The following is a 27,709-nucleotide window of genomic DNA, read 5'->3' on the forward strand; positions in this document are numbered from 1 at the left end:
AACACCTTAAAAAATAGACTAACTCAGATGGCAAAAGAGCTCCAAAAAGCCAGTGAGGAGAAGAATGCCTTGAAAGGCAGAATCAGCCAAATGGAAAAGGAGGTCCAAAAGACCACTGAAGAAAATACTACTTTAAAAATTAGATTGGAGCAAGTGGAAGCTAGTGATTTTATGAGAAATCAAGATATTATAAAACAGAACCAAAGGAATGAAAAAATGGAAGATAATGTGAAATATCTCATTGGAAAAACCATTGACCTGGAAAATAGATCCAGGAGAGAGAATTTAAAAATTATTGGACTACCTGAAAGCCATGATCAAAAAAAGAGCCTAGATATCATCTTTCAAGAAATTATCAAGGAGAACTGCCCTGATATTCTAGAGCCAGAGGATAAAATGGAAATTGAAAGAATCCATCAATTTGAGTATTATGGAAACCCAATCAGAATAACCCAAGATCTGGCAGCCTCTACATTAAGAGATTGAAGGGCTTGGAATATGATATTCCGGAGGTCAATGGAGGTAGGATTAAAACCTAGAATCACCTACCCAGCAAAACTGAGTATCATGCTCCAAGGCAAAATATAAACTTTCAATAAAATAGAGGACTTTCAAGCTTTGTCAGTGAAAGGACCAGAACTGAATAGAAAATTTGACTTTCAAACACAAGAATCAAGAGAAGCATGAAAAGATAATCAAGAAAAAGAACAAGAAAAAGAAATTGCAAGGGACCTACTAAAGGTGAACTGTTTTGTTGCCATTCCTACGTGGAAAGATGATGTGTATGATTCATGAGACCTCAGTATTAGGGTAGCTGAAGGGAATATGCATACATATATGTTTATGTATATATATGGGTGAATGTGTATGTATGTATATATCTATGTGTGTATGTATGTATATATATATTATATGTATATATATATATATATACAGAGAGAGAGAGAGAGCGCAAGAGAGAGGGAGAGAGGGAGAGAGCGGACACAGGGTGAGTTGAAGATGAAGGGAAGATATCTAAAAGAAATAAAATCAAATTAAGGGATGAGAGAGGAACATACTGAGAGAGGGAGATAAGGAGAGATAGAATGGGATGGATTATCTCCCATAAAGGTGGCAAGAGGAAGCAGTTCTGTGGGAGGAGGGGAGAGGGCGGATGAGGGGGGAATGAGTGAACATTGCTGTCATCAGATTTGGCCTAAGGAGGGAATACCATACATACCCAATTGGGAATCTTACCCCACAGGAAAGAAGAGGGAAGAAGATAAAAAAAAATGGGGGGATGATGGAGGGGAGGGCAGATGGGGGTGGAGGTAGTCAAAAACAAACTCTTTCAAAGGGGACAGGGTCAAGGGAGAAAATTCAATAAAGGGGGATGGGTTGGGAAGGAGCAAAATATAGTTAGTCTTTCACAACATGAGTATTGTGGAAGGGTTATACATAATGATACACATGTGGCCTATGTTGAATTGTTTGACTTCTTAGGGAGGGTGGGTGGTAAGGGAAGAGGGGAGAGAATTTGGAACTCAAAGTTTTAAAAACAGATGTTCAAAAACAAACAAAAATGTTTTTACGTGCAACAAGAAAATAAGATACACAGGCAATGGGGCGTAAAAATTTATCTTGCCCTACAAGAAAGGAAGGGAAAAGGGGATGGGAGGGGAGTGAGGTGACAGAGGGGAGCGCTGACTGGGGAACAGGGCAACCAGAATATACGCGATCTTGGAGTGGGGGGGAGGGTAGAAATGGGGAGAAAATTTGTAATCCAAACTCTTGTGAAAATCAATGCTGAAAACTAAATATGTTAAATAAATTAAAAAAAAATGGTTTGGATCCTGACTGTTATTCAGTGTGTTAACTCGCCATTCTAGCTTTTAAAATGTTAAGCAGCACAGGGCTAAACACAGATCCCTCTAGTACTTCACTGGAAATCTCCTGCCCTGTTGACATTGTACTATTAACAAACTACTCTTTAAATCTAGACATCCCACCAGTTCAGGATCCATATAATATTCTCTTATCCCTATCTTTTCATCTCCTTCACAAGAATACCTTCAGATGCTAAGTCTTAAGTTTATGCTTTGATAAAATCTAGGAAAGTTCATCCACAGAATTCTTCTCATCTGCTAGTTGAATAATCCTGTCAAAAAGAAATAAGTCAAGTCCAGCATGAGCTGTTTGTTATGAAACCACACTGGCTTAATCACCACTTATACAGTATCTAAGTTGGGGGATAGATAATTTCTTTCTCCTATGCTTTTTTTTTTAAAGACTTCTTTGTCTTGATTTGCAAGAACCTGTAAACATATTCTTACCAGCCTTTGTTATATGTATTCCATCTCCGGTGAGGGATCTGGCCACCTTATATTGTAAACTTTGATTCAGAAACCCAGTCTCCTTCTCAGACATCTAGTAGCTCGTTTTCCAAATTGATTTTTTTTTCTCCTCTAGATCCTTACCTTCACTGGGCAACACTGAAGAAAACAAAAGTCATGCCCTTATAATCTTAAGTTTCTTTCACCAGACTTCATGATTGTTGGCAACAGTATTTTGGTTGTTTCTGGAAGTATTTTTATGTCTACATGAATCACCAGAAATAACTTGTTAGCATACATTTTTAAATAAGTCTTGGGAAGTTCTCTGTTACATCTAAGATAAATGTCATGGAAGACAATAAACTTCTGTATTGTTGTTATTCGATCAACAAACCTGTTGTTGTACTCCTGAGTAGGGGATGACCAACTACTTTTAAGCTTCACTTTTTCCTCTGGCCCTTAACTGGAACAATTTCTTATTAGATGGCTTCTGTGTCTTTACTCTTATCATTACGAAAAAGACAAGCAACTTCTTTTTCAGAGCATCCAGCTCTCTCCTTTAGGAAAACCCTATCTGTTTTTAATATCTAATTGTAAAGCATATGTTTCCCTATATGACAGTCATCAGTTCTGCATCCTGAAAAGTCTAAAATGTCAGCCCCCCCCTTTTCCTCCCACTGAAGTCTCACTTCACTTTCTTTTAGGAACTCTTCATTATCCCTAGAAGTCTGGAGTGTAGATAGTTTTTCTTCTAACCCCTTCATCTCATGGTAGATATCAGGGTGCACTTGAAACACAGATAAGATATACACCAGTGTGGCAGAAATAAAAAAGAACAATTCAAACCCTCATTGCAGTTCACTGCACAGTACTCCTTACACTAATCGTTGAGAATTTAAGCCTTGTTTCTTGAATCTATTTTTGTGTGTTTATAGATCAACCAGAAGCATACCTAATTAAAATTTTCTTGGAGCTGTTATTAATTTTAAAAAGTTAAAGCTTTTAAAACCAATTTGTCCCCCCTACTATTCATTCTCAATTTACTTGGCCTTCTGTTGTTCCACTTAACCTTTTATTACTTGCCTTGCCAACTACCTTCTCTTACTGATTTAGGTTCTATCCCCTAATCCTCTTTTATCCACTTTAATCCTTTTATAGTCTTCTTATTTGCTGGGACAAATCTTGTTTCTTGTTTCTCTTAAAACCTAGGAGAGAATATGGATCAGTATCTTGTTCTGGATGTTGTTTTTCATATTTTTCCTTCTTATATTAACCTGATCTACTTCACTAGTCCAAACCCTTCCATATCACTTTAACAATTTTCTGTTCCTTATTTGGTTCAAATCCTTTTCTCTTTCCTACAACCATCTCCCATGGAAGCTGGAAGTAGAAGTCATTCAATTTCAATGGATCTCAGTGTCATCTGAACTATTAGCTATTTCTCTCTACTTCCTGTTATTTGCCAATTTAGTAAAGCTTTTATCTATGTCTTCAATATTGATAAAAATGCAAAATATATCAGAATCAAAAGTTTCCTAGGGAACCCTCGGTTAACAACTTCCCATGTGTTGTAGTGAGCCATAACTTATACCTCTTGGAGTATGATCATTTGACTACTTCTGAATCCATTTAATTGCACTGTTATCTAGCTAACATCTTTCCATTTTTTAAAATAATGGTATCACAATAGACTTTGTCAAATGCTTGCTAAAATCCAAGTATAATATTACCCTAATATATAAGTTAAATAGTCTTTAAAGTGTCACCTTAGGTTGTTCAGGTACAAACCTTTGCTTGTTCTTAGTGATGATCCTTTCCTTTGCTTATACTCACAGTACTTTTAATGATTCTAGAGTTTAGTAAGGGGTCAAAAAATCAAATTCATTTAGCTTATAATTTTCTTCACTTTTTAAAAAGATCAGGATATTTGCTGATAGGATACCTGTTCCTTTTGCTACAGTTTTTCAAAGATCACGAAGAGTGGCTCTACACAGTATCAGTTCTTCCAGTTATTTATCCAGGCCTGTTTACTTAATATCATTGAGGACATCCGAGACATCCGTGTAATATCTCACTTACCATGGGTTTTACCTTTCTGTTGACTATTTTGACTTATACTCCCCAATTCTAAGGACCAGGGGTATGGTAAGAAGAACATAAATCAGAATAAGAGGAACTTTTCCTTTTCCTCCTATCTTTTATCTTTATTCTAGCTACTCCATACAATAGCAGTATCTCTCCTTTTTCCTTACCCCTAGCTTATCATAGCTGTAAGCAGCCCCTTTTGTTATCTTCAGCATGCTTCTTTAGGCTAGGTCATTCTGAGGTTTTGCATTCCTCATCATTCTTATAGGATACTGTTATTGATTCCATCGTCTATAAATGTCTTTTTAAAGCTTAATTTATCTAATGAACTATCTACTATTCATATCAGGCTAATCCACCTTTTCTTACTCTTTACAATTTTTTTTTTGTCATGAGAACTTCTTTTTTGGGGAGCATCCTTCTTGGGCTGTTCCCCTGTAGCATTTTAGGCCATGCATTCCTTTTTCTTTGACTCTTTTGAAGTATAACCTTCTAAAATATAAAATGAACATAGGCTATACCCAGATTTCTTCTCTGTACCCATCTTGACCTCTATAATGGAGTGGTTACCAAGTTTCTCATCATTTTGACTGAAGCAAACATACATGCACGCACGCATGTACACCTGCATGTGCATGTGTATGTATAAGAATAAGATCCAAAATTTTCCTCACCTGTTCTTTCTTTTGACGAATGAAATTATCCTTAAGGCAATCCTAGAAAATTAGCTGCTCTGCTTTTAACAGTGAGAGGTCCAGTAAGTGGTAATCAGACTGGGAACTTTAACTATAGTTCTCTATCACTACTATACTGTGCTCCATTTATAGATAATAGCTATTTCTAGAACTCCTTATCCATTGCCTTCTTGCCAAGTGTTCTGTAGTACACTCCTTCAATATTGCTTACATTTCTCACTGCGTTGGTTTTTACCCAAAAGTTTTTCATCATGCTTCACCCCTCTGATTCATGGATTTCCTCAAATGAGTATATCTTCTTAACATTCAGTGATCTATAATCTTTTATCTAGACTACTACTTTTGAATAATGCATATACTTCAGTAGGTGAATTAAGAATTACGTTACTATAAAGTGTTTTACAAATGGATCTTAGTGGAAACATTTCAGCATCTTTATTAGGTGGAAAGGCTTACTTTGGGCACATATAGGGAAAGTACTGCAAACTCATATTCTGTTGACACTGCACTGAGAAATAATATTAGAACCCATAGGTAAATCACATTTGGGGTATGTAACCTATGAATTGTGCTCTAAATGTAAGATTTGGAATTTTACACTTAATAACTTTTTTTTGGAGGTGGGAAGGCAAGGCAATTGGGGTTAAGTGACTTGCCTAAGGTCACACAGCTAGTAAGTGTCAAATGTCTGAAGCTGGATTTCAACTCAGGTCCTCCTGACTCCAGGGCTGGTGCTCTATTCACTGCTCCACCTAGCTGCCCCAATAATTTTTTTTAAAGAAAACATCAGTTTGCCCCTTAGCATATATAACCTTGAAAGAAGTTCTAGGCTTTATTTAATATTCATAAATCATTAATTGCTAATGTGAATTTATGATTCATAGAATGTTAATGTCATTGAATTATGTGTATCAGAAACTATAAGACAAACAGAAATTAAATTGATATACCTGCTTACAGAAATATTACATGTAAAATAATAATGAAGCTTTATACCAGTTATACCAGAGTAAAGGGGGGAGAAATGAAAGAGCATTTCATTTAGATGGTACCAGCTATTTGCCTGGTGCTGTGCTGAGTGCTTTACAAATGTGATCTCGTTTGATCTTTAAGCATATTGTGCTGATATTGTGACTAATTTGACTGTGAACTAAATAGGATAAAATCTTAGCTTGGTAAGCTGAATAAAATTTTAAATGTAACTAAACCATAAAAAGAGGGTTTTTTTTTATTAGCCATTATTATGTAAAAGTAAATCTGCTGTAATTTCCCCATTAATTAAATAGGCCTGAAGTTTTTTTCTTCTAATTTTAACTCCTTTTGGTTGATGGGACAGTTATTTGTTCACATCAAAATTATCTTAGCAAGGATTTTTTAAAAAAGATTTCTGGACCTCTTTTTTAAAATTTATTTATTTAATATATTTAGTTTTCAGCATTGATTTTCACAAGAGTTCGAATTACAAATTTTCTCCCCATTTCTACCCTCCCCCCCACTCCAAGATCGCGTATATTCTGGTTGCCCTGTTCCCCAGTCAGCTCTCCTTTCTGTCACCCCACTCTCCTCCCATCCCCTTTTCCCTTCCTTTCTTGTAGGGCAAGATAAATTTCTACACCCCATTGCCTGTATATGTTATTTCCTAGTTGCATGCAAAAACTTTTATTTTTTGTTTTTGAACATCTGTTTTTAAAACTTTGAGTTCCAAATTCTCTCCCCTCTTCCCTCTCCACCCACCCTCCCTAAGAAGGCAAGCAATTCAACATAGGCCACATGTGTATCATTATGTAAAACCTTTTCACAATACTCATGTTATGAAAGACTAACTATATTTTGCTCCTTCCTAACCTATCTCCCTTTATCCAGTTTTCAGACTTCACCCTGTCCCTTATTGAAAGTGTTTGTTTTTGATTACCTCCTCCTCCTATCTGCCCTCCCATAATCCCCCCCCCCTTTATATCTTCTTCCTCCTTCTTTCCTGTGGGGTAAGATACCCAATTGAGTGTGTATGGTATTCCCTCCTCAGGTCAGTTCTGATGAGAGCAAGATTCATTCATTCCCCCTCACCTGCCTCCTCTTCCCTTCTTACAGAACTGCTTTTTCTTGCCACTTTTATGTGAGATAATTTACCCCATTCTATCTCTCCCTTTCTCCCTTCCTCAATATATTCCTCTCTTATCCCTTAAATTGATTTTATATTTTTAGATATCATCCCTTCATATTCAACTCACCCTGTGCCCTCTGTCTATATATATATGTATATACACACACATATATACACACATACGTATATACATACATACACATATACATATGTATACACACACACACATATATATATATATGTGTGTATCTATCTATATATATATATATATATATATATATATATATATATATATATATATATATATGCATGTTACCTTCAGCTACCCTAATACTGAGGTCTCATAAATTATACACATCATCTTTCCATGTAGGAATGTAAACAAAACAGTTCAACTTCAATAAGTCCCTTATGATTTCTCGTTCTTGTTTACCTTTTCATGCTTCTCTTGATTCTTGTGTTTGAAAGTCAAGTTTTCTATTCAGCTCTGGTCTTTTCACTGAGAAAGCTTGAAAGTCCTCTATTTTATTGAAAGTCCATATTTTGCCTTGGAGCATGATACTCAGTTTTGCTGGGTAGATGATTCTTGGTTTTAATCCTAGCTCCATGGACCTCTGTTCCAAGCCCTTCTATCCCTTAATGTAGAAGCTACTAGATCTTGTGTTATTCTGATTGTGTTTCCACAATACTCAAATTGTTTCTTTCTGGCTGCTTGCAGTATTTTCTCCTTCATCTGGAAGCTCTGGAATTTGGCGACAATATTCCTAGGAGTTTTCCTTTTGGTATCTTTTTCAAGAGGTGATCTGTGGATTCTTTCAATTTCTATTTTATCCTCTGGCTCTAGAATATCAGGGCAGTTCTCCTTGATAGTTTCTTGAAAGACGATATCTGGGCTCTTTTTTTGATCATGGCTTTCAGGTAGTCCAATAATTTTTAAATTATCTCTCCTGGATCTATTTTCCATGTCAGTGGTTTTTCCAATGAGATATTTCACGTTGTCTTCCACTTTTTCATTCCTTTGATTCTGTTTTATAATATCTTGATTTCTCACCAAGTCACTAGCTTCCAGTTGCTCCAATCTAATTTTTAAGGTAGTATTTTGTTCAGTGGTCTTTTGGACCTCCTTTTCCATTTGGCTGATTCTGCCTTTCAAGGCATTCTTCTCCTCAATGGCTTTTTGGAGCTCTTTTGCCATTTGAGTTAGTCTATTTTTAAGGTGTTGTTTTCTTCAGTATTTTTTTTCATATTTTTTGGGGTCTCCTTTAGCAAGTCATTGACTTGTTTTTCATGGTGTTCTCGCATCTTTCTCATTTCTCTTCCCAATTTTTCCTCTACTTCTCTAACTTGCTTTTCCAAATCCTTTTTGAGTTGTTCCATGGCCTGGGACCAGTTCATGTTTACCTTGGAGGCTTTTGTTGTAGGGTCTTTGACTTTCTTGACTTCTTCTGGTTGTATGTTTTGGTCTTCTTTGTCACCAAAGAAAGATTCCAAAGCCTGACACTGAATCTGAGTCTGTTTTCGCTGCCTGGCCATGTTCCCTGCCAACCTACTTGACTGTAGAGTAAAGAGTACTTTGTTCCAAGCTTGAGGGGATGCGCTGTTGTTTTCAGAGCTATTTCTGTACAGCCAGCTCTGCCACACCAGCACTCCTCCTTCCCCTCCAAACCACCAACCTGGACCTGACTCAAATCTTAAGCAGGCTCTGCACTCCTGCTCTGATCTGTCATTTAATTCCTCCCACCAGATTGGCCTGGGGCCAGAAGCAACTGCAGCTGTAGTTCTGAAGCTGCACCACCCCCGGTGTCCCCTGGGCGGTGGCCGAACTGTGAACTCCTATCACTCTATCCCCCCCAGCTTTTCCCATTAGCCTTCTCTGTTATCTTTGATTTTTGTGTGTTGAGAAGTCTGGTAACTGCCACAGCTCACTGATTCAGGGCACTAGGGCCTGCCCCACCTGGCTCCAGGGTCTGATTGGTCCTGCTGCCGCCCATGCTGGGCTCTCCTCCACTCAGCTCCCAGCTCCATGTGTGATAGACCTTACCCAGAGACCATCCAGGCTGTCCTGGGCTGGAGCCCTGCTTCCCTCTGCTATTTTTTGTGTTTTGCAGTTCTAGAATTTGTTCAAAGCCATTTTTTATAGGTTTTTGGAGGGACCTGGGGGGAAGCTCAGGCAAGTCCCTGCTTTCCAGCTGCCATCTTGGCTCCGCCCCCTGGACCTGTTATTAAAACATTTTCCCCTTTGAATTTTAATCACTTAAAATCGAAGAAACACCATTCCTTTTTTTTTCTTTAGCTTTTAAAAATAAGGTCAGAGCAGAAATGAATATTTTAATGATTGTTCTTTGTGACAGCTACCTTAAGGAGAAATGGATTTGGTGAGAAACTGTAATTATTAAAGATAGAAATAAGCATGTTTGAAATATGAAAAATTTTGGTCAGTACCAGATACATGATGTGTAATCTGTTATTCTTATTTAGTTTTCATGATCTACCGTAAGAATATTAAAGTGAAACTGAAGTTCAAGATGTCCAGATTGGCATAGTTAATATTCTAAAGTCAAATTAAGATTATATTTGCATATCATTTATTGGTTGTTAAAACTGAGCCATTTAGTATATCTGGTGAAATGTAGATCTCTTGAGAAATTGACCCTCGTGCTCTTGATAAGAAGAATAGACAAGGCTAAAATGTTAAATCAGTGGTATTTTTTAATGAAGGTTATTCTGTTTTTACATGTGTTCTAATGTAAAACATTAAAGTTAAACTGTCTTAAGACTAAGAAAATACCATTTATGTATGTTTTCTTTTTAACAAAATAAATTACTTTTAACCATACTTTGTTTAAATTAATTTATGTCTGAATAGGATACAATTGCATTCAGATGATGGCTATTATGGAACATGCGTATTATGCCAGTTTCGGTTATCAAGTAACAAGTTTTTTTGCAGCATCAAGGTAAAGTGAAAGCATATTTATAACACTTCAGAATTTAAATAAATTAATTTTTTAAATAAAAAATTTTAAGAAAGTAAATCTGTTCTTGTATTTTACATTTATAAATTTGTATCTATTTATAATATTTTTGTTATTTGGGATAGCTATAAATTATATTCTCTTACATGTGCCATACTCATTATTAAAAGATATATATGTATATATGAGGTATACACACACACATACACACACACACACACACATATATATATATATATATATATACACATATACATATACATATACATATATATATGTATATATACCTCATGTGACTATCTGGTCACATGTTGTAAGAGTTTTTTAACCAAGGGAAAAATAATAGAGACGTTGGCAGTAACTTCTTGAAATCTATGCGTTTGTTTAGGATAAAGGGTGGAAAATATCATGTTTCAAAAGATGTATGGTTCTATGCATTTTGGGACTCCAGCTTCCTCAAATATTGATTACAACTGAGGCATTGTTGAGTCCAGGGAACTGGGAGCTACATTCTCTATCTCCTCACCAAAGTGCCTCTGTTAGCTGTTGACCCATGCATGAAATAGGGTCAGTCCTGTGGCAGAGTAGTCACCTGAAAGTCCTTATTCTGTATGTTTTCATTTGCTGTCTCACAAGCCTGAAAGTCTCTCCCACCTTATGTCTTCTTTCCCTGACATCTTTCAGGTCTTACTTAAACACTACCTTCTGGAAGAAGCTTTTTCTAGTCCCCCATAATGCTAGTACCTTTCTTCTGAGGTGACCTCTAATTTATCCTGTATATATAAAATATATACTTATATATCTATGTAACATACATATTCACATAACATATGTATTGTGTGTACATGTATACACACATGCATATGTACACATGCAAACATACACGATTTGTATGTTTTCTTTCCCATTAGAATATACTTTGCAGGTTGCTGAATAGAAATATTGCTTATTAGCTTGGCTATGCTTTGTCCAAAAAGTTCCCTTGAGGTTTATGTCTTCCAACAAGTCTCAGCAAGGGGTGGCCTCATCTTACTGTCAGTAGTTGTCTTTTATTCCAAGAAGTGTTGTAGTAAATGTAGAAAAGGTACCTTCTACAGTTTAATTGGCACCCTGAAGACCCAAGATATCTGAAATCCTTGACCTTACCACATTGCCTCCAGTGCCAGATGTGTCCATCTGAGGATAGCAAAGAAACAAAATGCTGAAAAAGAATCCAGAAGCAAATAGGCTTAGGTTCAGCTTTCCTAATGAAGCCCGTGCTCTAGATCTCATGTGGAAGCAGTTGCCACACTACCAGGGTAAGGTCTACTCCATGCTTACTCTAATGGAATCTTCCAGAGTTATGTGACCACCTGAAGAGTCAGAATCGCTGCCTTTTTAGGTCCACTGATTGGGGCTGTTCTTGACTTAGTGGCCAATCCTTTTTGATGTAATTCTACTCTTCTCCCCTTCAGTCATCATGGGGTAAGAAATCAGAGAACCACCCAGGGTGTGCTGTTACCATTCATGCCAAAGGAACATGTTTTTCCAAAGTGAGCCCATTTCCCAGGAAGTGGTCAGAACATCACAAACCTTCTTCCATGAGTTGGTTTCCTCAGGTGTTTCCTCACTTAGGGTCTCCAGGATGCCATTCCATTATGCAAGACTGGGAGCTTGCACTCCGTGAAGGCTATCATTCTAGTTTTGAGATTCTGTAACTATAGATCATTGTCTGAGAAACTTCACTCTACAGAGAAGTTAACCTGTGTTCTTTTGAAAATAAAGTAGTACCTTTTCCTTTAGGGATTACCCAGAAACTCCCATGCCAATTTCAGTTGTTCATTTGCTTAGGTAGAATACAAGCTACTTATCACAAGAGTCTTCAGATGCACTAATCACTACCATTAGTGAAGTCTTGAAGTCAATTTTGTTTGCCTCAAGGCACAGACTCACAGTGAAGGGGAGTCTCTAAGTATTTGATCAGGAGCTAGGTGATTGTTCTGAGCATTACAGTGAAATATCTTTAAAAAAAACACAGGATAGTTTTCAGAAAAGTCGTGATCACTGGCTAATGAACATTTATATGAACATCCTTGCAATGCCTTTTTAAAAAAAGTGATGGTGACTAAATAGGCACCTGGGTAGATTTAGCTATAGAAATAGTTAGGTGTGATAGTTTGACTAGGCCTGTTGACCCTGAGGAAAGGTGTGGTGGAATGGTAGTGGGTGAGTAATTGTTACATTTACTAAGGAACCTACTATGTATTTTTACCTGGATTACTTCTGATTAGTGTATTTATAAGTACAATGAGTTTTTCTGCCATCTACTGATGAGAGGCAATTCATTAAGAAAAAGTTGCAGAGAAGATGCATGTCTGCAGTAGTAGAGGAAGTTTTCTTATCTGGAATCCTATGCTGATAAATCATAGGTCTAGCAAATAAATAAACATAATATTTTCTTCATCTCTCACACATACTCACGCACAGACACACGAAAAAATACCATTGCCCAACTAGGTTAACTACTTAAAATCAATCTACATTCTTGCTAGAGCTGGTCTGCACGTAGTATCATAGAATTTGAGCTAAAAGGGACCTGAGAGCCCATCTAGTCCAATCACTTTATTTTACAGATGAGAAAACTTAGGCCCTGGGAAGTTATATGAATTTCCCAAGATCACATAGAAAGTAAGCTTCAGAATTGGGATTTGAACCCAGGTCATCAGACTCTAATCCAATGTGCATTTCACTGAATCATTCAGCCTCCAATGTGTCACTGCCAATATTTTTAAAAATACCAATAATTGATAGATCGATTTACTCCCCAAATATAAATTTGTAACTTTTTCCTGAATATAGGAAGTAAATGTTAAATGTAATAGGAAAGATAGAACAGTAAAGCTAAACTAGGTACTTAAACACAGCAGGAACAAAAGTAAAAAATACAAGGGACTAGATCTCTCCTACATAGAAGTACTAAAGCAGAGCTTTGAAATAATGTTGTTAAATTTAATTTACAGTAGCAGATATGTAGTTGAATTTTTATGGAAGGACTTAATTTTAAAAAAAAGTTTGGTAGACATATAATTCCTATTAATTTGTCAATAATAAATCTAGAGAACATCTGACTTATATATAGGAAGTTCTGGGACATAGTGATACTATATGTAGAATCTAAGATCAGCAAGGTACTTTTAAGATCACTCACTTAAACCCTTTTATTTTATAGAACAGAAAGCTTAGGTCTAGAAAGAAAGGCAAGAAACATGCCCCAGAGCATCTTAGTGCTCGAGTTAGTAACAGTTAGTGATATAGTTGAGACTCAAATCTCAGCCTCCTGATATCTTATCCAGTGTTCTTTTACTACATCATCCCTCTGGAGGGTTATTTGATGGCAGAATGACCCTTAAATGAGCTTCCAGAAGCTGAAACACCTGTTATGAGAGCCCTTTCAGAATACAGATGGAGACTCCTACTACTCTTTTGACTAGGAAAGTGGTAGCAAAAGTCTTGTTATGTAACTTCACAGGACTCTACAGTTAGAGTTGAAAAGGACCTTAGAGACCTTGCATAATATTTCAGGGTAAGAACTCAAAGAACTCATAGGGTAGATTCAATTAAAACACTGTCTTGTTCGTATAGGAAACCTTTTTAATAATGTTGGAGGCCTGGTAAGTGAAAATTCGCAAAATCTGTCAATATGTTTTATGAATATAAGTTGCTATATCAAAACATTCTCTAATACCAAAGCTTTGAACACTACATATTTTTCCTGCATGCACAGTAGGTGTTATTTTTCAAAATATGCATATTTTGTTGCCACACATTTTATAGTCAGTAATTTGAGAACTCAAATTTTTGTTGAAATAAACATTTCAAACCTATTGTGAACTTAGGAACAAGATTATAAACGTCTTACAGATACTTTGTCTTATGTTACCTTTATATCCCCACAATATACAATAAATATTTATTGGCATATTACAATAATTTTTATTTTCTTTTGACCAGATCCATGATTTTATTTGTATAGGCAAAGAAATTCCTAGGTGTGGAACTTCCTCTACTAATGTGTCTTATCTGCAGCTTATAGTCATGATGAATTGCCTAGAGAGGTTAAGTGACTTTTCCAGTCATACAGTCAGTATATGTTAGAGGTGGGACTTGATCCTAATTCTTTCTGACTCTGAGCCTAGCTTTCTACACAATATAACAAACTGCCTCATAAAATATGTTTTAATTTGTATTTCTTTTATTACATTTAGCCGTTATGGTACCCCTGATGAGTTGAAAGAACTGGTTGACGCTGCTCACTCAATGGGAATTACAGTTCTCTTGGATGTAGTTCATAGTCACGCATCAAAAAATTCAGAAGATGGTCTAAACAAGTTTGATGGAACTGATTCCTGTTATTTTCATTCTGGTCCTAGAGGAAATCATGATCTCTGGGACAGTAGGCTATTTGCCTATTCCAAGTATGTATCTTCTTTGGAGAAATCTCATATTTAATTAAAGTTATTTTATAATGACTTTACAGAATTTTATAGCATATTTACATTTTCTTCTATAGTTATTTTAAAATGTTGTTTGTGCTCTATAGATCAAGAATATTTTGTCTTCTCTAATAGCTATTTTTTAAAGTGTATGTAAATCGGTAATTAAAAATTATGCTACAGAAATTTGCTACTTAAAATAATCTTAGATAAATCCTTTTCAAAAAAATATAATATTTTATTTTTCTCCAATTACATGTTAAGACAATATTTTGGACCATTTTAAAAAAAAATTTTGAGTTCCAAATGGTATCCTTTCCTTCTTGCCCTTCCCCCAGGCAATCAGATATAGGTTATACATGTGTGGTCATGTAAAACATTTTCATATTAGTCATTTTATACAAGAAAACTAAAAAAATATAAAGTGAAAAATAGTATGCTTCAGTCTGCATTCAGACAATATCAGTTCTTTCTCTGGAGGTGAATGCTTCATCCTTAGCCCTTTGGGATTGTCTTGGATCATTGTATTGGTGGGAATAGTCAAGTCACTTATAATTCTTCATTGTACAGTATTGTTGTTATTGTATTCAATGTTGTCCTGGCTCTGCTTACTTCACTTTGCAACAGTTCACGTAATTCTTTCCAAGTTTTTCTGAAATCCTCCTACTTGTCATTTCTTATATCACAATAGTATTCCATTACAATCATGTACCACAGCTTGTTAAGATTTTCCCCAATTGATTGGCATCCCCCCAGTTTCCAATTCTTAGCCTCCACAAAAAGAACTGTTAAAAATACTTTTGTCCAAACAAGTCCTGTCTTCTTACTTTTTGATGTCTTTGGGATATAGACCTAGCAGCGGTATTGCTGGATCAAAGGATATGCTCAGTTTTATAGCCACTTCCAAATTGCCCTCCATAATAGGTGGATCAGTTCACAATTCCATCAACAGTACATTTTCCATTTTTGTCATATAAACCAATCTGATAAGTGTGAGGTGGTACCTCAAGAGTTATTTTAATTTGCATTTTTCTAATCAATAGTTATTTAAAGCATTTTTTCATATGATAATACATTGCAATAAAGCCTTTAAAAAAACTAGATGAAACTTAATTTTTTTTTCATGTGTAACATTTGCTTAAATTTGGTACATTAATTAATGTGTCTACTATATGCAAGGTTCTTAAAGATACCTATTTACTGCTGAGGTAAATTTTATATTATTGCACTCTTTTAATTATTAAAAAATGAAAGTGTTTCTCAAATGCACATTCCTTCATTGCAAAGCTTGAAGCTGTGCATATGGAATACCTCATGTCAGACTTGGTTTATGTGTTAGTTTAGCTTAACCTTTTTTCTTCCTCTTTTTTTATGCTAGTCCTTAACTATTAAAACTGATCTTCCTCTTTTTCAATAATTAATTCTCTTGTACCTTCCCTATAACAAGTCTTTGAAACTTTCTTTGCTTCAAGCTTCCCACATCATACCGTCCTCCATCCCTTTCAGGAGAGAGCTTCACCATATACTTTACTTAGAAAAGAGGAACTACTGATTGTGAGTTCCTTTTCCTCTGTTCTCTATCTCCAAATCCCTTGATACCATACCTTCCCCGCTCAGTTTTCCTGCATTCCAGTCTCTATTAAAGTGAAGGCTTTTCTCTTAGCTGAGGACAGCCCCTCTATTCGTGTTTTTGATCTCCATTCCTCTCATCTCTTTTTGTAGATTGCCCCCATCGTCACCCCCTCCTTCTCTTTAATCTCTTCTGATCTGGTAGCTGACTCTTTGCTGTCTACAAATAGGCTGGGTCTCCCATCATTAAAACACAGACACAGACACACAAACACACACACACACACACACACACACACACACACACAGACACACAAACTTCACTTGAACTTGGCATCCTCTCAAATTTTTTTCCTCTGTGTCTCCTTCCATTTTCAGCCAGAGTCCTAAAAAACATGTCTGCACTTACTCCTCACACTTTCTAGATCTCTCCATGCCATAATAATGCACATGTCCAGGAACCCAGTGCAGGATCTTGGATGAAATGGGGTGTTTCAACAATCCGGCTAGCAGCTTCTGTGGGGGTATAAGATTCACCCACAGCCATCACCCAGAAGGCTGCCAACAGCACAGGTTCTTCTGATATGCTTAATTAAGGAAAGCAAGGTGAAGGGGTTGACAAGCTTACTTTTAATTCAGCATTCAAATATCATTCAGTTAGTTCAGGGGAAAAAGCCAGCACCCTGAACTTCAAAACAAAATGCAAACAAATTACAAACATCAACAGACAGACTTCGTCTGATTCAAATCCCAACACATAGTTACCAGAGTTCATCAAAGTCTCAGCATCCGGGTTTACAAGCTGGAGGGCTCCTTAGCTATAGCTGCCCGGAGTCTCCTCATCAATACCATCTCCAGAGCCCCGGACAAATGGCTCTGTCCTCCCTTCTTATAGGGCTTCAGACATCATCAAACATCATCTGAATCACCAGAGCTCAGGCTCTGGTGATTGGTTCTTGAGTTGGCCCCTCCCCCTAGGACCCTGGAAGGTTCACATCCACATGGATTACGTTAACACCTAATGGGGTTTGGGCCTGGGGCTTAGCACCTAGCAAAGCTCACTGAGATAAACTGAGTCACTCAAAGAAAACAAAGGCCATTCTGGTTACATGGGGTCTCATCAAGTTTGGGAGGCCATGGTAAATCACAGAACAGCACTCTTGTATTAAGTTTGCTTTTTCCTGAGCCAAGGCCAGCTACTTAGGCATTGGTATCCTTGTTATCAGGGCTGACTGTGTAATTTTAGAATGAGGGTTGTTTCCTGAACTTCCTGGAGTTAGTAAATTTAATGTTGAAAGGAGAGAGTTAGGAGAGAGGGCCATCTGCAGACTCCTGTAGTGACAATGTTTAACCCTCTCCCAGTTCCAGTTTCATTCTTGGCATCATTTTGCTTATTCGGGTTTCTTGCCTTGCTTTCTTTAAACTGGTTTTATCCTCTACTGTTTCTGCTTTATGAGGCAGTACTGCTCATATTCTTTCATTTTCCTCCTCTGTAAGACTTGAAAAAATTTTGTTGTCTTTGGTGGCTACATAGCAACAGCACCACCAACAGCTAGTTTTCTATAGCACTTGAAGGTTTGGAAAGGTTTTTACAAATGTCCTTTCATTTTATCCTCAACAACCCTTGGAGGGAAGTGCTGTTATTTCTCCCGTTTTACAGAGGATGAAACAGGCAAATAGAGGTTAATAACTTGCCCAGGGTCACATAGCTAGTAAGCATCTTAGGCAGGATTTCATCTTGGATCAGAATTTTAAGGTGGGCTTTCTTGACTCCAAACCCAGTGCTGTATCTGCTGCACAACCTTGCTACTTCTACTTCTCAGTTTTGCAAGTAAGTCAAATGTATATTGCTAAGGTACTCTTTATGTTTTGGGTTTCCAGTGGGTTTTTTCCCTCCTTCTTATGAATAAATGAGTGAATGAATTAATATTGTTTTAATGGGGAAAAAATATTGAGTCCTTACTATGTGCCAAGCACTAAGTAACATATATCCTAATGCGAAAAATAACATATATTGGGAAATGGTAGCCAAGGAGGAATATTTTGATTTGAAAAGTTACAGAAATTTTGAATGAAGCCATAGTAAAGTGGACTGACACACAATTTCCAGTAGCATTGGGAACAATTATTTCATTATGATTCTACATCTGGAAGAGGGATAGAGCAGGGAGAGGGATGGTTCTTGGGATATAAATTGAATCAAGGCTAGGGCTGGCTAGACATAGAGGCCTGCGTGAAGTACTTACCAATAAGTTATGGCCACTGATTTATATTGGTTAGGAAATAATTTGTTGTGTTTGATAATCTACTACTATATGAAATAATTGTAGTTGGTATCCATGCTCTTTCTTCTGTCCCTGTACAATGAAAAATCTACGACTTGTTTATATAGGCCAGGTTGGGTTTGTTTGAATTTAATGTGGTATTATTTCCTCATTTTTGTGATTTCTTTTAGATTCATACTCATTTTAGTCATTGCATTAACAAATCAGTGGCCTCACTCTACACAAATAGTTATATACAGAGAGAATGACTTACAAATAGTAATGAATAATTTCCTATCTGTAGAAATATAGTCAGTTTATTTTTTTTAATGTTATTTGGTGTGTATCCTGTCCGTTGCCCTCTTATTCTTTCCTAAAAGCATTTGTATTTTATACTCACACACCCACACAGGCACAAACATATGTTTGTGTATGCATATATATGTATGCATGCATGAATGCACGTAGGTGTGCATTGTTGCCTTTGCCTACTGCCACCTTTATATTAAAGCCACTAAGAATAAATGGTGCATATAATTTTGAGGAACTTAATGAGTTCCCCACAGTTTCTGTGACCTAGTTTCTCTAGGTCATAATCTCCTGCACAGATCAATATTTTTGACAATTCTTTTCATCAGGGTTCTTTTCAAAGTACTCATTATGAGTTTTACAATACTAAATGACTAAATGTCCTATGAAGTACCGTTTTTTATACTTTGGACACATCACAAGATCAACTCTGACAACTTTTTAATTTGCCTCTCCAAGAAGTATCTGACATCTGTCTTTCAATTTATTTAAACTTCCTTCTGTCTTGTGGTTTCATTTACAGTGAAAATGTCAAAATTGACATGATTCAGTTTCTTCTGTAGTATGATCACTTATCGACATTTGGACATTTCACATTAGAATATTACTAGCTATGGAAAAGTATGTAGACAGTCTAAAAACTTGGTGATTCTTTCTGCTTTCTCTCCCCCATTTTACATTGCTCTGCCAGCATGACTTTTGAAACAGAAGCAGGTGAGAGCCATTTTCTGTTGTGCTTTATTTTACCATTGCTAAAAATTCATCATGAAATAGCATATCATAGCTGGGCCTTGGAACACAGATTGTCTCTTGAAACGACTGTACTTGTCTTTTAAAAAGACTGTACTTGTTTTTTATGCATGGTACAGCCTGTGAGCTCAAACATTGCTGGTCTAGTCTTTTCATTCATTCATTCATTTAATTTTTAATTTATGGAATAAAACTAACATTTCTGTAACATGTTATAATTAAAAAAGATAATTGCACATGAAACTGCATATGTATTACATGCAACTTGATATTCCTTTTAAATATATAAAAAATTTATTATATAACTTTATTCTTTTTCTTTTTCCTTTTTTTCTTCCCTTCCTCCTGGTACCCTGCCCTAGAGATGGCTATCATTAGATACAAATATGTATATATGTGTAAAATCATTCTATACAGACTTCTATTTGTCAGTTCTTTCTCTGGAGGTAGATAGTGTTTTCCTCCATGTGTCCTTTGTAGTTAATTTGGGTATTTCTTGTCAAAATGACTTAGTCACTCAAAATTGTTCTTAAAACAATATTGCTATTACTGTATGCAACGTTCTCTTAATTCTGCTCATTTCCCTCTTTAATATTTTATGCTAGTCTATTCATGTTTTTTAAAGATCGTCAAGTGTATCATTTCTTATAGCACAGTAGTATTTTATCACAATCATATACTAAAACTTGTTCAACCATTCCCCAATTGATGGACATCCCTGCAGTTTCCAGTTCTTTGCCACCGCAGAGCGAGCTGCTATAAAATATTTTAGAAGATATCAGTTCTTTTCCTTTTTCCCTAATTATTTTTGGAAATAGATCTACTAGTGGTATTGCTGGGTCTCCCTCTTCCCCACTCATTCCAGAACCACAAAAGTACAGTTTCTATAGAATATTTACAAGTGTAAAGAGAATAGGCAGATACTTACAAGTATGAATGAATAAAACTCCCAGTACCAGTCTCTAGTTTCTAAACTATTTGGACTAGCTAATACTGTCCAGGCTATGCTTCTTCCACCATGATTCCCTTCTACCCTGGAGCATCATTTCCTTTAGGGATTTTCAAGAAAGTGGCATCTCACATCCTAGAACAATCTGCACCTTTTCTCCTGACCTCCTGCCCCTCTCATACTTTCACCTGTGAATTTAAAACAATTTAAACAACTTTTTTTTGTTTTGAGTTTCAAATTCTATCCTTCCCTCCTCTCCCCTCTTCCTGAGATGGGAAGCAATCTGAAATAGGTTATACATATGCAATCATGTCAAACATTTCCATATTAGTTATTTTCTACAAGAAGACTCCAAAGAAACAAACAAACAAAAAGAATGAAAGAAAGTGAAACATAGTATGTTTCAGTCTTTCTCAGGAAAAAGCATCTTTCATCTTGAGTCCCTTGGGACTGTGTTGGGTCACTGTACTGTTGGGAATAACTAAGTCATCCATAGTGCATCATACAGAATTGCTGTTACTGTGTACAATGTTCTCCTGGTTCTGCTTACTTCACTTTGCATCAGTTAATTTAAGTCTTTTCCAGGTTTTTCTGAAATCATCTTGCTTGTTATTTCATACATCACAATAACATTTCATCACAGTCATATACCACATCTTATTCAGCCATTTCCTAAGAGATGAACCTCAACTTTCAATTCTTAGCCTCCACAAAAAGGGCTTCTATAAATATATTTGTCCTTTTCTTTTCTCTTCCTTTCTTCCCTTTGTTTCCTTTTTTGATGTCTTCGGGTGGTATTGCAGTGGTATGCACAGTTTACAGCCTTTTGGGCACAGTTCCAAATTGGTCTCCAGAATGGTTGGATCACTTTACTACTCCACCAACAGTGCAGTGCCCCAATTTTCCCACATCTTCTCCAACATTTTTCCTTTTTTGCCATATAGTTAATCTGATAGGTATCAGGTAGTACCTCAGAGTTGTTTTAATTTGCATTCCTCTAATCAGTGGTTATTTAGAGCATTTTTTTTCATATGACTATAGATAGTATTGATTTCTTTTTCTGAAAACTACCTGTTCATATCCTTTGACCATTTATCAATTGAGGAATGAATTGTATTCTTATAAATTTGACTCAGTTCTCTATATATTTGAGAAATGAGGCCTTTATCAGAAATATTTGCTGCAAACATTTTTTCCCAGTTTTATGCTTTCCTTCTAATCTTGGTTGCATTTTTGGTTTTGTTTGGGTAAAACCCTTTTTAATTTAATCTAATCAAAATCATCCACTTTGCGTTTCATAATGTTCACTCTCTCTTAATTGGTTTTAAATTCTTTTCTTCTCCATAGATCTGACAGGTAAACTATTTTATACTTTCCCAATGTATATATATTTGTGTCTGTATGTACATATGCATGTGTATATATGTATATGTATAAGCGTACATACACACATACATATAATTTGCTTATGGTATCACCTTTTATGTGTAAATCATGTGTCCATTTTGACCTTACCTTGGTATACTTTATGAGATGTTAGTCTGTACCTAATTTTTGTTATGCTATTTTCTAGTTTTCCTGGCAATTTTTGTCAAATAATGAATTTTTGTCCCAAAAGCTTTGATCTTTGGGTTTATCATATATTATATTACTGTGGTCACATAATCCTTGACACTCATAGTATTTTATTTTTCCCAATTACATTTAAAGGCAATTTTAAATATTCATTTGAAAATATTTTGAGTTCCAAATTTTTCTCCTTTTTCTCCCCTCTTTCCTCCTAAAACAGTAAGCAATTTGATATGTTATATATGTGCATTCACATAAAACATATTTCTATGTTAGTCATGTTATCAAAGAAGAAATGGACCAAAAGGGGAAAAACAACAAAAAATAATGAAAATTTTAAAAAGCAGAAAGCTGGGAAACAATTTTTATAGCAAATGTCTCTGATAAAGGCCTCATTTCTCAAATATTTAGAGAACTGGATCAAATTTATAAGAATACAAGCCATTCCCTAATTGATAAATGGTTAAAGGATATGAACAGGCAGTTTTCAGACAAATATATCAAAGCTATCTAGAGTCATATGAAAAAATGCTCTGAATTACTGCTTATAGAAATGTGAGTTAAAACAGCTCTGAGACATGACTTCATACCTATCAGATTGATAAATGTTGGAGGAGATGTGGGAAAATTGGGACACTAATGCACTGTTGGTGGAGTTGTGAACTGATCCAACCATTATGGAAACCAATTTGGAACTGTGCCCAAAGGGCAGGCAAACTGTGTGTACTCTTTGATCTAGCAATAGCACTATTAGGTCTGTATCCCATAGACATCAAAAAAGAGAGAGGAAAGGAAGGGGAGAAAGAAAGGGGGAGAAGGAGAGAGAGAGAGAGAGAGAGAGAAAGAGAGAGAGAGAGAGATGGACCTACTGTGCATGTAAAAACTATTTATAGCATCTCTTTTTGTGGTGGCAAAGAATTGGAAGTTGATGAGATGTCTATTAATTAAGGAATGGCTGAACAAATTGTGATATATGATTGTGGTGGAATGTTATTGTGTTATTAGAAATGTTGAGCATGGTAGTTCACAAAAATATGGGAAGACTTGCATGAACTGATGCAAAGCAAAATGAGCAGAACTAGGATAACATTGTACACAGTAACAGTATGATGATTAGCTATGAGTGACTTAGATCTCAGCAATTCCCAAGGAGTCATGATGGAAAATGTTATCCATCTCTGGAGAGAGAACTGATAGAGTCTGAATGTAATTCAAAGCCTATTATTTTCGTGCATGTGTGTGTGTGTGTGTGTGTATGTGTGTGTGTGTGTGTGTGTGTGTGTGTATTTTTGTTTTGTTCTGTTTCTTCTTTCATAACTCAGGTCTTCCTTAATCCAATTCCAGTACTCCACCTACTATGCCATCCAGCTGTTAGCTAAAGAATTGTATATCCTTTATCAGAGGTCACATTCCTGTACCAAAAAATTCCCATGTTTTTTACATGGTCATTCCCTTGCATACCTTAGTTTCCATTTCTTTTGTAACATTTCTGAAATACTCTAATTTTCTCAGACATTGAACTTTACTTTCCCATGCCAGATCATTTGATATTTTTACTCGCTCATTTTGTAGTCATTTTTTGAAAGCTACAGTAATCATTAAAATTACAGCCTTTATGTAAACAACTTTCAGTAGTATTGCATCATTGTTGATTCATTATAAATTATTATTTTGCTTCCTTGAAATATCATGAATTTTATTTCAGAAGGTGAGGACATTGGGAGAGAGCAAAAGGAGTTATGAACTTCTTTCTTGAATGAATTTATATGGCTTAACTTTCCTTCTCTGAGCCACATCAGTGCTATATTTCATATTTCATTCTAGCCTTTTAGTAAGTGGCTGACACTGTAAAAACTTTAATTACAACATGCATCATTATTTATATACATTTTGAACACAAGTGTTTAAAGACTTTTTGAGCAGGCTTTTAGTAAAAACTGCCCTTCAGCTGGATTTTATCAGTTGGTATTTTGACCAGTGCCAACCAAATCATTACTTTCTCGTTAAAATTATCCTAATTGTTGATTGAAAGCCATATAATTTTCATGTGTTACATGATTAAGACTAATGTATGTTGTGTATGCTTAGATTAGCAGCAACCAAATTTCCTTTTGGTATGCACCAAGAGACTTCTATTTGATTATCCTGAATTTTGCATTTTCCAAATTGCTAAATAAAATCTTCTGGGTAAAATTTGATTCTATTTTAGTCAGTACTGCTAGTCTTTGAAAGTATATGAAGTTGTATTATTTATGTTGCTAGTGGTATAAACTCAGAGTAGTGAAAAATTTATACTAGTTTACTTCCTTTTTTCTACCTGTCATTCATACAGATAGCAATTATTAAGTTTACAATATGTGCCAAACATTTCTGGGACCTTTTAAGAAAATAGACTAAATAAAAACAGACCCTTCCCTCCAGGAACTTACATTTTACCAGGGGGGCTCAACATATACAGATAGCTATATAAAAAGTAAATCTAAAGTAATCTTGGGGTGGAGGAGGGGAGAATCCTAATATTTGGGTAAGATTAGTAAAGATTTTATGCTGAAGTTTGAAGGAAGCCAGTGATTCAAAGAGTTAAGAAGGGAGTACATTTCAGGCATGGAGTACAATTTTTACAAAGTCATAGAGACAAGAGATAGACTATTATGTATGTGGGATATCAAATTAGCCATTTTGTCTGGAATGTGGAGTGCGTGAAAATAAGTATGTGCAATACTTGAATAAGCCTTGAATGATAGGCTAGACTGAGCAAGATTGTCAAGGGCTTTACAGGACAGAGAAGTTTGCATTTTATGCTAGAAACAAAACTGAAATACTGCAGCTGTATGAGCCAGGAAGTGACATGGTGAAACCTATATGTTACGAGTTTCTCTTTGACTGATTTTATTCACTGTTGCAAATTAAAATAGGAGAGAGACCTGAGGCAGAGAATTCAATTGTAGGTCCCTTACTAGAAGTGATCAGGGCCTGAACTAAGCTGATGCCTATATAAATAAAGAGAAGGGTGTAGATGCAAAAGATGTGGAAATAACATTGACAACTCATTGTATATATTGAGGTGAGGGAAATGAAGAGTCAAGGGTTACTCCTAGGTTGCAAACCTAAGTGACTTGGAAGGGTAGTGATGCTCTCAACAGAAATAAGACATTTAGATAGAGAGTTTGGGGAAAAGAATGAGTTTTGTTTTGGACATCTTGAATTTGATGTGTTTGTGTAACATTTAGGTCAAAATGCCTACTAGAGTAGTTGATTATCCAAAGTGGTTTCAGTTAATTAATGAAATTAAGAGAAATTGAAAGGAATGCTAAAGGAGTGATAAAAGTGAGTGTTAAGTAAGGACTATAGATAGTCTTCCCCTCTTCCCCCTTCCTCCCAAGAGTTTGGCTTTGAAATAGTGGAAAATATAGGTTGATGTGTTAATGAGATGGATAGGTCATGTGATTTTTTTTCCAAGAAGGGAGAGAGCTTGGTATTTTTGTAAGTTGTAGAGAAGAACTAGTAGGGAAAACTGAAGATAAAAGAGAAAAAATCTCATATTTGGGAGAGTAAGAATAGGAGAAGACTCACCTAGATACCAGACGTGATCAGACCAAGGCGTTATCTATCTTTTCTTTTTTTAAATAAACTGTGGTAGAGATCTCAAGCATCATATTGTGTGTTTGTAGATTCGATTTAAATTGAATTGAAAATGAGGAAATAAACTTATGATTACTACGTGATTTTTGACATTCAAAAAAGAGTTTAATGTATGAATATATGTAATGCTAAATATATAAATGTCTTGGCTCTGATCTTATTAGTGCCCCCCCCGTCCTGATTTTTTTGTGCCAATAATAAACTAAGTCAAATACTTTAATTAAATTCATAGATAAGTTCTCACTTTCCTTTTCCCTTTCCCTATAAATAACCCTTTGGAGATGAACCTTACATAAAGGAACTGCAAGCATATATTTCATCTAGACCCCATCCTCTAACTAGGCTGAATGTTATTTAACCATAGAAAATATGTAATCTTAAGTTGTAATTTCATCTCTTATACTATTATTCAGTGCATTTCTGTTGTTTTTCTATGATACTAGAACATTTGTAAGTAATCGAAAGATTTAACTGAAGTTTAATATTAACACACTTTTCTTTGCCAGAGAAACTTCAGTCATCTTAATGCCTTGTACACCATGAACTTCTAGTATTTTTTAAATAAAATATCAAAATAGTAAAACCTCATTTCTCTTGGTGCTAGCCTTCTAGATAGCTACCTCAGTTTAATTCAAGAAAGGCTTATCAACTGCATACAATAGATATAAAGTAATTTTTTTTGGTGGGGGGTGGGATGGGGTGAGAGGGTACTTTCAACCAGGGAGATCAGTTTATTCTTCCTATAGGAAGTGGTACTTGAGTGTTAAAGGAATGTAGGGATTCTATGAGGCATAAAACATGAAGAGGCAGGACATTTTAGGCATTTGAGATGGCTAGTGAAGTCAATAATTTCATTTCAATAATTCTAGCTGCATATACATCATATTAGTATCTTTCCCTCACCAAATCTACTCCGGTTATCCCATATTTCTTGGAATTTTACCGTAACTTCGTATTTGCTATTTATGCATCCAGTCTCCCGTATTCAAATCCACTTTCCAAGCAGCTGCCAAAATGGCATCCTTTAAAAAAATCATATGAGCCTAAAATCACAGATTAATAACTGGAAAGAAACTAAAGGCTATCTATCTAGCTCCTTCATTTCATAGATGAAGAAACCGAGACCCGAAAGGTAGTAAGTGAAAAAGACAGAATTTGAACATGGGTTTTCTAATTCATTGCTCTTTTTCCTGTACCGTGTAGTGGTGTAGTAGATAGAGAGTTGGCTTCAGATCTAACTAGCATTTACCACCTCTGACACATTACTAACTGTGTGACTCTGGGTAAGTAAACACAGTCTCTAAGTGTCTGAGGCAGGTAAGTTTCAGCACAGATGTTGATCTGCAGTAGCAGTGAGAATGATAAAAACTGCTGGGAAAACTTGAAAATAGTATGGCAGAAACTAGGCATAGAACAACATCTTACACCATATGCCAAGATAAGGTCAAAATGGGTATGTGATTTAGACATAAAGGGCGATACCATAAGCAAATTAGGAGACCCAAGGAATGGTTTACCTGTCAGATCTATAGAGAAGAATTTATGACCAAACAAGAGGTAGAGAACATTATTAAATGCAAAATGGATAATTTTGATTACATTAAATTGAAAAGATTTTCCCCAAACAAAACCAGTGCAACCAAGATTAGAAGGAAAACAGAAAGCTGGGAAACAATTTTTGCAACCAGTGTTTCTGATAAAGGTCTGGTTTCTCAAATACTGTGTCAAATTTATAAGAATACAGGTCATTCCTCAACTGATAAGTAGTCAAAGGTTATGAACAGGCAGTTTTCAGATGAAGAAATTAAAGCTATCTGTAGTCATATGAAAAAAATGCCCTAAATCACTATTAATTAGAGAACCGTGAGTTAAAAGAACTCTGAGGTATGACCTCACACCTATTAGATTGGCAAATATGACAAAAAAGGAAAATGATAAATGTTGGAGAGGATGTGGGAAAATTGGAGCACTAATGCATTGTTGGTGGAATTGTGAACTGATCCAACCATTCTGGAGA

The 27,709-nt window shown here is 35.8% G+C and overlaps 1 protein-coding gene across 1 annotated transcript in view; it reads left to right on the forward strand.

Moving 5' to 3' along the window:
- The window catches only part of GBE1 (1,4-alpha-glucan branching enzyme 1), a 354,639-nt gene that overhangs the window by 186,784 nt on the left and 140,146 nt on the right, over nucleotides 1-27,709 (forward strand). The window contains exons 6-7 of the mRNA XM_036754162.1: nucleotides 10,060-10,150; nucleotides 14,413-14,622. Coding sequence (XP_036610057.1) covers nucleotides 10,060-10,150; nucleotides 14,413-14,622 — 301 coding nt within the window. The remainder of the gene's footprint in view (nucleotides 1-10,059; nucleotides 10,151-14,412; nucleotides 14,623-27,709) is intronic.

This window comes from Trichosurus vulpecula, chromosome 4 (genome assembly GCF_011100635.1).
Source record: "Trichosurus vulpecula isolate mTriVul1 chromosome 4, mTriVul1.pri, whole genome shotgun sequence".
NCBI classification, from domain to species: domain Eukaryota; kingdom Metazoa; phylum Chordata; class Mammalia; order Diprotodontia; family Phalangeridae; genus Trichosurus; species Trichosurus vulpecula.